Source organism: Oncorhynchus masou, chromosome 24 (assembly GCF_036934945.1).
Source record: "Oncorhynchus masou masou isolate Uvic2021 chromosome 24, UVic_Omas_1.1, whole genome shotgun sequence".
Classification (NCBI taxonomy): Eukaryota; Metazoa; Chordata; class Actinopteri; order Salmoniformes; family Salmonidae; genus Oncorhynchus; species Oncorhynchus masou.
In genome coordinates, this window is record NC_088235.1 from 36513750 (window position 1) to 36523881 (window position 10132).

General features: G+C 46.1%; 1 protein-coding gene across 4 annotated transcripts; it reads left to right on the forward strand.

Annotated features, from left to right (window-relative positions):
* The first annotated feature begins 17 nt into the window (after positions 1 to 17).
* Positions 18 to 9734, forward strand: LOC135512110 (suppressor of cytokine signaling 3-like). Of its 4 annotated transcripts, XM_064933782.1 has the most exons (4): positions 18 to 469; positions 1080 to 1195; positions 2065 to 2436; positions 6722 to 9734. In XM_064933782.1, exons 3-4 carry the CDS (start codon positions 2308 to 2310, stop codon positions 7310 to 7312), a joined length of 720 nt encoding a protein of 239 aa, XP_064789854.1. In that variant the 5' UTR covers positions 18 to 469; positions 1080 to 1195; positions 2065 to 2307; the 3' UTR covers positions 7313 to 9734. The 4 variants fall into 4 exon arrangements, with proteins under 4 accessions (XP_064789854.1, XP_064789853.1, XP_064789855.1 ...); XM_064933781.1 differs by having other exon boundaries at positions 1080 to 2436; XM_064933783.1 differs by lacking the exon at positions 1080 to 1195.
* Positions 9735 to 10132: the final 398 nt, after the last annotated feature.

The following is a 10132-nucleotide window of genomic DNA, read 5'->3' on the forward strand; positions in this document are numbered from 1 at the left end:
GTTTCACCTTGTCAGAGGAGTGGATGGGAAGGGAGGACTCACCAGCCAATAACTACGGGAATCTTCCCGTAAAAGGTCACGCACTGATTATTCATTGGCAATCTGCCAAAGCGCGCGCATATGTGTGTGTGTGTTTACTGGAAGAACCTCAGAGCTGAGGAGGTGGAGCCTTCCTCTACTCGTAGACCGCGGTAACACAGCTACCTCCGTTTGCTGGAGAGAGAGAGAGAGAGAGAGAGAGAAAGAGAGACAGAGAGAGAGAGAGAGAGAGAGAGTGAGAGAGTGAGTGCGTGCGAGAGAGAGGACACCGACGTCTTTACCGATACATTCCTCCGTCGGTTAGAAGAGGCCGTCTATTCAGAGTTAATGACAAAGTTAATAAATGATTTAACACATAGACATTCGGGGACTTTGGATATTTTCTCCCTGGAGAGGAACGCTGGAGCCCGGGACAGGAACAATCTCCAAGGTAAATAAACAGGCTCCATACCCGGGGCATAGAGTGCTGCTGTTGCTGTACATGGTGCATAAAATAGCATACTGCATATGTGTGGAACAGTGCACATGTTAAGCAAGACGTTGCAATTGCGCAAAAACATGATTATCATAACGGCGAAATGGGAAGCCATTTGTGCCTCCAAAAACATCACAGGGAACCAGCTATACTACAGGCAGCTTAATGGCGCAATGCAGAACAGGACTTTGCTTTTGGGATGTATTATACTCATTCTCCTTATTCCAGATAGACAGTGCTATGTTGTACACTCTTGGCAGGAAATATGCCTCAAATAACCTTTTGGTGTTCAACAGATTGCCACATACCTTTTTTTTCAGGTCAAAACTGTTCCTTGAGGAACCGCTCTGAAAAAGTTCTTCCAGGAACCCCTGTGTAAAGCATATAACAGTAACAATTTTGTGATGCAAGGGGTTCAATTTTGAACCTATTCCATAATATATTGTAGTGGCAATAGCCTATCAGAATATCGGAGGCATGACTTTTAGTTATTTTTTCCCCCCTGTAAGAGTAAATGTTATTCATGTTCATCATGTTAACCCTTTGCTATATTGAAACATTAAAGGTTGTTCCAAGAATCCCTCAACAAACCGAAGGTGCAAATGTGAACCCATTGACTGCAATGGCTCCTTGAGGAACTCCAGGTTTCCTCGAGTCAGCCTACACTCTTAGAATTAGGGGGTAAGTCACATTTCTATTTTGTGGCTGGAAGGGGCCCCAGCTCAGCTCAGACAGACACCATGTTTAGCAGCTGCAGAGCGGGCAGTTATGGCATCTCTTGCCACTTCAAGTAACAACTAGCATCGGTCCTTGGTGAATGGAGATCTATTCAATATGGAGCTGGGCCCATTGCATCTTGCTCCAAATGCACTGATCAGCAGCACAGTGAGACGGCCAGACCCGCCCACCTGGGGGTAGCCTATTTACCATGAAACCCAAATGCACTGATCAGCAGCACAGTGAGACGGCCAGACCCACCCACCCGGGGGTAGCCTATTTACCATGAAACCGGAGAACCATAGAGCTCTGCTGGTGAAAGCAGCAGGCTGCATGGGAATGAGGTTATTTATTCAGAATGAACCTGGACTCATTCATAATAACCCCCCCCCCCCCAGTGGTAAAAGAGAGTTTGAGTGTGTGTGTGTGTGTGTGTGTGTGTGTGTGTGTGTGTGTGTGTGTGTGTGTGTGTGTGTGTGTGTGTGTGTGTGTGTGTGTGTGTGTGTGTGTGTGTGTGTGTGTGTGTGTGTGTGTGTGTGTGTGTGTGTGTGTGTGTGTGAACACAGGTATTTAGACCTTAACGTCAGAGATGATAATGACCTGACTGACAACAGGGATCAAGGTTCAAACCTCTAGCTGAATGTTTGTGGGTGTGTAGCTATGTGTGTTTTTATGAATGTGTTTTATATACAGATGATTTACTCCACCATGTGTTGGCCTCCATATAGAATCAGTGGAAAAAGACTACTTCACACCTTTGAAGTGTTCACGAGAAAATGTATGATAACACATTTCTGCCCCCTGCTCTCTCTCTCTCGCCTATCTCTCTGCAGCTGTCTGCAGTGGGTGGTCTCTCTGAGGTCCTCTTTGGACTGCTCCTCAGTGTCATCGCTCTGGGAAACGTGTGTGCACACCTCTCCCCCCTCCTTCCTCACGCCCTCACCCTTTCCCCACATCGCAAACCCTCTTCATCCCTTCTTCTCTCTCTCCCTCCTGCCCCCTACTCTTCCTCGCCCCTCCCTGCTCTGGACCCCCCACCCATCGGTCAACGAGCCGAACGTGGGGGTCAGGGCGCCATGGTAACCCACAGCAGGCGCGACCCCCCCACCATGAGCAGCATGACCCCCCCAGAGCCCAGAGGTCAGGGGTCTCATGTGCACCCCCTGCGCTATAAGCCCTTCAGCTCACATGCACACTACCAACAGGTCAGTTAAATACGTCATGACTGTGTCAGTCAGCTCCACATGTACTCAAGGTAAACTAGCTAGCCTTTTACTGAATGCAAACCCATCATTATTCCTCCCCCAGTCTCTTGGTTTGTCCAATTTGTTGTCTTTACAACATAGTATAATATGGTTCCTCTTGTTGATAAATCAATCCACTTTTATTGGTCGCATACACATATTTAGCAGATGTTATTGCGGGTGTAGCGAAATGCGTGTGTTCCTAGCTCCAGCAGTGAAGTAATCTCTAACAATACAGACATCTAAAAATTTAAATATAGAATTAATAAATATAGAAACATTAGGATACATATACATTGTCCTCGGAAAGTATTCCGATCCCTTGACTTATTCCACATTTTGTTATGTTACAGACTTATTCTAAAATGTATTAAATAAAACAATTTCCTCAGCAATCTACACACAACACCCCATAATGACAAAGCAAAAACAGGTTTTTAGAATCTTTAGAAAAACAGAAATTACTTTGCTATGAGACTCGAAATTGAGCTCAGGTGCATACTGTTTCTATTGATCATCCTTGAGATGCTTCTACAACTTCATTGGAGTCCACCTGTGGTAAATTCAATTGGTTGGACATGATTTGGAAAGGCGCACACCTGTACATATAAGGTCCCACAGTTGGGATTTTTATATATATATATATATATATATATATATATATATATATATATATATATATATATATATATATATATATATATATATATAACAAAACACACATCACAACAAGAGAGACAACACTACATAAAGAGAGACCTAAGACGACAACATAGCATTGTCGCAACACAACATAACAACAACATGGTACCAGCACAAAACATGGTACAAACATTATTGGGCACAGACAATAGCACAACAGCACAAAGGGCAAGAAGGTAGAGACAACAATACGTCACACAAAGCAGCCACAACTGTCAGTAAGAGTGTCCATGATTGAGTCTTTGAATGAAGAGATGGAGACAATGTTCCAGTTTGAGTGTTTGTTGGAGCTTGTTCCAGTCGCTAGCTGCAGCGAACTGAAAAGAGGAGCGACCCAGAAATGTGTGTGCTTTGGGGACCTTTAACAGAATATGACTGGCGGAACGGGGGTTGTATGTGGAGGATGAGGGTTGCAGTAGATATTGCAGATAAAGGGGAGTGAGGCGTAAGAGGGTCTTTCAAATAAGCATCAACCAGTGGGTCTTGCGATGGGTATACAGAGATGATCAGTTTACAGAGCAGAGCAGATCACTGAGTGCAGTGATGTGTCCTATAAGGAGCAGTGGTGACAAATCTGATGTCCTAATGGTAGTCATACCTTGTGGATTGGTAATAATCTGAGAAACATTTAGGGAGTCCCATTGCTTTAGGACTTGGTCAGGTGGTTTAAGCATGTCCCAGTTTAGGTCACCAAGCAGGCCAAATTCAAACTTAGAATAAGGGGCCAGGAGAGTGCTTAGGGCAGGTAGGGTACAGGCCGGTGCTGATGGAGGACGATAGCACCCAGCAACAGTCAACAAAGAGCTATTTGAAAGTTTAATGCTTAAAACCAGCAAATTAAATTGTTTGGGGACAGACTTGGTGGAGACAACCGAGCACTGAAGGTGATTCTTGGTAAAGATTTCAATTTCTCCACCTTTGGAAGATCTGTCTTGCCGAAAAAGGTTATTACCAGAAAGGTTAACATCAGTATTCAAAACACACTTCCTTAATTAACCACGTCTCAATAATGACAAACACATCTGGATTGGAGCTGTGAACCAACACTTTCAATTGATACATTTAGGTAATAAGCTTCTAGTGTTAACGTGCAGAAAACACGGGCTTTTACGAGAGCAGAAATCAGTGAAGCAGATATCTGAGCACAAGTCAGAATTGGGACTAGCAACAGTAGATGGGCCAGGATGTACATGCACATTTCCAGATATCATCAACAGTAATACAATCAAGGCACAGCATAGTGAAAGGCACATGACAGCATGCTTTGAGTTTGCCAATAGGCTTCTAAGAAACAAGATTCTCTGGTTTGATGAAACCAAGATTGAACTCTTTGGCCTGAATGCCAAGCGGAATGTCTGGAGGAACCCTGGCACCATCCCTACGGTGAAGCATGGTGGTGGCAGCATCATGCTGTGGTTACGTTTTTCAGCGGCAGGAATTGGGAGACTGGTCAGGATGGAGGGAAAGATGAGCGGAGCAAAGTACAGAGAGATCCTTGTTGAAAACATGCTCCAGAGCACTCAGACTGGGGTGCTAAGGTTCACCTTCCAATAGGACAATGACCCTAAGCACAAAGCCAAGACAACGCAGGAGTGGCTTCGTACAAGTCTCAATGTCCTTGAGTGGCCCAGCCAGAGCTTGGACTTGTACCCGATCAAACATCTCTGGAGAGGCCTGAAAATAGCTGTTCAGGTCTCTCCAGAGATGGATCTGCAGTGAAGAATGGGAGAAACTCTCCACATACAGGTGTGCTAAACTTGTAGGGTCATACCCAAGAAGAAGCTAAGCTGTAGTTGGTGCCAAATGTGCTTCAACAAAGTACTGAGTAAAGGGTCGTAATACTTATGTAAATGTTATTTCAGTTTTTGCAAAAATGTCAGAACCTGTTCTTGCTGTAACTTAACAAAATGTGGAAAAAGTCAAGGAGTCTGAATACTTTCTGAATGTACTGTGTGTGTGTGTATGATGGGATGTACAGACATTATGGAGAGAGTATGGTTAGAGTATGTAGTATATCTGAAGAATAGTATATGTACAGCAATAGTTAAATAGGATAGGCCTTGACTAAAATACATTATAGATGTATGAATTGGGTAAAAAATTGTATGTAAACATTATTAAAGTGACCAGTGTTCTATGCCTATAGGGCAGCAGTCTCTAAGGTGCAGGTTTGAGAAACCGGAGGGTAGCCGGCTAGTGACAGTGACTAAAGTTCAGGGCAGGGTACTGGGCAGATCCCGGCAAGTAGTGACTATTTAGCGATCTGATGGCCTTGAGTGAGAAGCTGTTTTCCAGTCTCTCTGTGCCAGCTTTGATGCACCTATACTGACCTCACCTTCTGGACGGTAGCGGGTTGAACAAGCTGTGGCTCATGTGGCTGAGGTCCTTGACGATCTTCGTGGCCTTCCTGTGACACCGGATGCTGTAGATGTCCTAGAGGGCAGGCAGTGTGCCCCTGGTGATGCCAACATTGGGCAGACCTCACCAACCTCTGGACTGTGCAGTTGCCATCCCAGACGGTGATACAGCTCGACAGGATGCTCTCAATGGTGCATCTGTTAATGTTTATGAGGGTCTTAGGGGCCAAGATTAATTTCTTCAGACACCTGAGGTTGAAGGGGGGCTGTTGCACTTCTTCACCACACTGTCTGTGTGGGTGAACCATTTCAGTTTGTCAGTGATGTGTACTCTGAGGAAACTTGAAGCTTTTCACCTTCTCCACAGTGGACCTGTCAATGTGGATGGGAGCATGCTCCCTCTGGTATCTCCTGAAGTCCACGATCAGCTCCTTCGTCTTTTTAACGTTGAGGAAGAGGTTCTTTTCTAGCACCACTCAGCCAGATGCCTCACCACCTCTCTGCCGGCTGTCTCGACATTGTTGGTAATCAGGACGACCACTGTTGTTGTATTCAAACTTGATGATTGAGTTGGAGACGTCCGTGGCCACTCTGTCATGGATGAACCGGGAGTGCAGTGAGGGTTGCGCACACACCCTTGTGGAGCCCCCATGTTGAGGATCAGCGTAGTGGTGTTGTTGCCTACCTTCATCTCCTGGGGGCAGCCCGCCATGAAGCCCAGGACACTAATTTAGTTTATTGTGTACAGGAACAATGGTGGACATCTTGAGGCAAGTGGGGACAGCAGATAGGAAGAGATTGAATATACGACAGTGTATGTATACGACAGTGTATGTATCGTAGTTATTGTCATCAACTATTTTTAAGCAATAAAGCACGAGTGGGTGGGGTATATGGCCAATGTACCGTAGCTAAGGGCTGTTCTTATGCACGAGGCAATGTGGAGTGCCTGGATACAGCCCTTAGCCATGGTATATTGGCCATATACCACAACCCCCCGAGGTGCCTTATTGCTATTATAAATTGCTTACCAATGTAATTAGAGCAGTAAAAAGAAAGGTTTTGTCCCGTGGTATACCTGTGGTATACAGTCTGATATACCATGGCTTTCAGCCAATCAGCATTCAGAGCTCGAACCACCCAGTTTATAATATACAGTAAGTAACCTATTCTTCTCCTTGCTCCAGGTGCTGTGTGCGGTGCGTAAGCTACAAGAGAGTGGGTTCTACTGGGGTGCGGTGGGGGGTCGTGAGGCTAGCTCTCTGCTCCGCTCCCAGCCCCCCGGAACCTTCCTGGTTCGAGACTCATCCGATCACCACTACTTCTTCACACTGTCGGTCCAGACGGCCCGCGGGACCAAGAACCTCCGTATCCACAGCCAGGGGGGAAGCTTTTACCTGCAACCCGACTCGTGCTGCACACACATGCCCCCGCGCTTCGACTGTGTGCTCAAACTGATTGGACACTACATGGGGAAAGAGGGGCGAGGTGGAGAAGCAGCAGGAGGAGAGGAGGCTGGGGTAAGGGCGGGGGGAAGCACGGCTGCGGCGGCAGGGGAGACTGTGGGGTCGGGGACTGGGAGTGTGTATCTGATACACTCAGGGGGAGAGAAGGTTCCGTTGGAGCTGCGTCGACCCCTCCCCTCCTCCCTGTCCTCCCTCCAACACCTGTGTAGGAGGACCCTGAATGGACACCTTGGGGGCTCAGCCAGCCCCGACACACACCAGCTCCCTCACACACTCAGGAACTTCTTGGAGGAGTACGATGCCCCTATCTAACACACACATACACACAAAAACACACACACACACACCGTTCAGGTTTGGGGTTTTCCCCTCTAACGGTTGAGGATAGGATTTGGAAAGGGTAAGCTGTTCCAAATCGATGCCACTGCTTTCTTACCAAGGGGACCCTATGATAGGTAACCATTGATACTCCTGGACAGACCGTTAATGGGAGTTAAGATGAGACGGGGGGTTAAAAGTCATTGCCCTCTCAGCCAGTGACCCAATCTTCCAGCGGGTGCTGTGATTGGGTAGTCAAAAAGATTGATAGGTCGATAATGCAGACCGTGGACATGCCACACGTGCATGCAAACACACACACAGTGACGTGTGTGGCTTTAGGAGTATAGCCAGAAGGTTGTCTGGGGTTTGTTGTGCTGCTGTGGCTGAGGTATATCTCCTTCTATTGATCAATAGAGGCTTTCATCTCCTCCCTTTTTTCTCCTGTTTGACATGTAGAATGGGCTCAATGGACTGTGAGAGGGAGGGAAAGGAAGCGAGAGACAAGGAGAGAGGCGTAATGAGAGTGTCTGGAGAACAGCAGTGTGTCAAACGAAGGGGCCAAAAGCAGAGTGAAAGTGTTTGTGGTGTCGTACACATTTCCACTGCTGTATGCCAACTAGCATAGCCTCATAGGAGGGTGTGGAGGATCATGGCTGAAGACAGCCACGAGCCTCACAAACATACACAAGACACCACGTACATACAGCTTACAGTGCTGTGAAAAAGTATTTCAAATTTTCTCTACTTTTGCATATTGTTTTTATTTTTTTCTCCCCAATTTCATGATATCCAATTGTTTTTTAGTAGCTACTATCTTGTCTCATCGCTACCACTCCCGTATGGGCTCGGAAGAGACAAAGGTTGAAAGTCATGCGTCCTCCGATACACAACCCAACCAAGCTGCACTGCTTCTTAATACAGCGCATCCAATCCGGAAGCCACCCGTACCAATGTGTCGGAGGAAACACCGTGCACCTGGCAACCTTGGTTAGCGCGCACTGCACCCGGCACGCCACAGGAGTCGCTGGTGCACAATGAGACAAGGATATCCCTACCGGCCAAGCCCTCCCTAACCCGGACGACGCTAGGCCAATTGTGCATCGCCCCACGAACCTCCTGGTCGCGGTCGGTTACGACAGAGCCTGGGCACGAACCCAGAGTCTCTGATGGCACAGCTGGCCCTTAACCACTGCGCCACCCGGGAGGCCTACTTTTGCATATTATTGATACTAAATTATCATATCTTCAACCCAAACTTAATATTAAATACAGGGAACCTGAGTGAACAAATAACAGTTATATACTTATTTCATAAACACAGTTAGGCAACACCCAATGCCCCTGTGTGTGAAAGTAATTGCCCCCTTACACTCAATAACTGGTTGTGCCATCTTTACCTGCAATGACTGCAACCAAATGCTTCCTGTAGTTCTTGATCCGTCTCTCACGTCGCTGTGAAGGAATTTTGGCCCACTCATGCATGCAGAACTGCTTTAAGTCAGTGACATAGGTTTTCAAGCATGAACTGTTCGTTTCAAGTCCTGTCACATCTCAATTGGGATTAGGTCCGTACTTTGACAAGGCTTCAAATTTGTTTCTTTTGAGACATTTTCATGTAGAATTTGTTTGTTTTGCATCATTGTCTACCTGCGTGACCCAGCTGCGCTTCAGCTCACAGACGGATGGCCTGATATTCTCCTGTAGATTTCTCTGATACAGAGTAGAATTCATGGTTCTGTCTATTAAGGCAAGTGGTCCAGGTCCTGAGGCAGCTGTCATGCAGCAAGACAATGATCCAAAACACACAATCATGTCTATATGAAAATTGTTAAAAAGCAACACATTTTAAGTTTTGGAATGGCCTCAAAGTCCAGACCTAATCCAAATTGAGATGTTGTTGGAGGACTTGAAACAAGCAGTTTATGCATGAAATCCCACAAATGTGGCTGAGTTAAATCAGTTCTCCATGCAAGAGTGGGCCTAAATTCCACAAAAGCAATGTTGGAAAAAATATGCAAAAATAGAGAATCCAAAATGGGGCAAATTATTTTTCACAGCACTGTAACTGCAGCTTTGGTAGCTCTTTCTTCTGTTAGAATGTGATGGAGATGCCTCTGTGTCTTTGTCTTTCTTCCCATCTCTCCATCCATCTACTCGGATGTATGATAACACTAACACCACTCGGTCACTTATTTATATAAATAGATAGATCTCTCTCTCACTCAACCCCAAAGCTAACAGTGGATATTATTTTAGTTCCTGGCAGGCAGGAACATGTGTCCCAAATGCCACCTTATTCCCTTTAAAGTGCACTAGCCCTGGTCAAAAGTTGTGCACTATATAAAATTGGGTGCCATTTGGGACACATTCAGAAACAAAAACTGAAGCCGAACATAGTCAGTAGTCCGGATGGGGGGGGGGGGGGGGGGGGGTTGTAGGGTGAGGGAAGAGTGCTGAAGACAAGTATGGCTGAGGCTGGATGAGGGGGGGGGCATGCAAGGATGATTGGGGGGAAGCGGTGATAGTGAGTGAGTGGTGAGGGATGAAGTGGATGAGTAGGAAAGATTGTTTTCACACTGGGCCACAGAGACAACAAATCCTTCATTTGAAGATGATGATGATGTTGTGTTTAGCTAAATCTATGTCTTCCTGATAGGAGCCTAGTTAGTAGAAGAGCAACGGTTGTAATTTTTAACATCTATTATCGTCATATCAACCTAATGTGTCGCACCAGCTCAGCTACATGTGTGTGTCAGAAGTATTTGTCTTTTATAAAGACTGCTCATAACCTCGCCACTAGACTGGCAGACA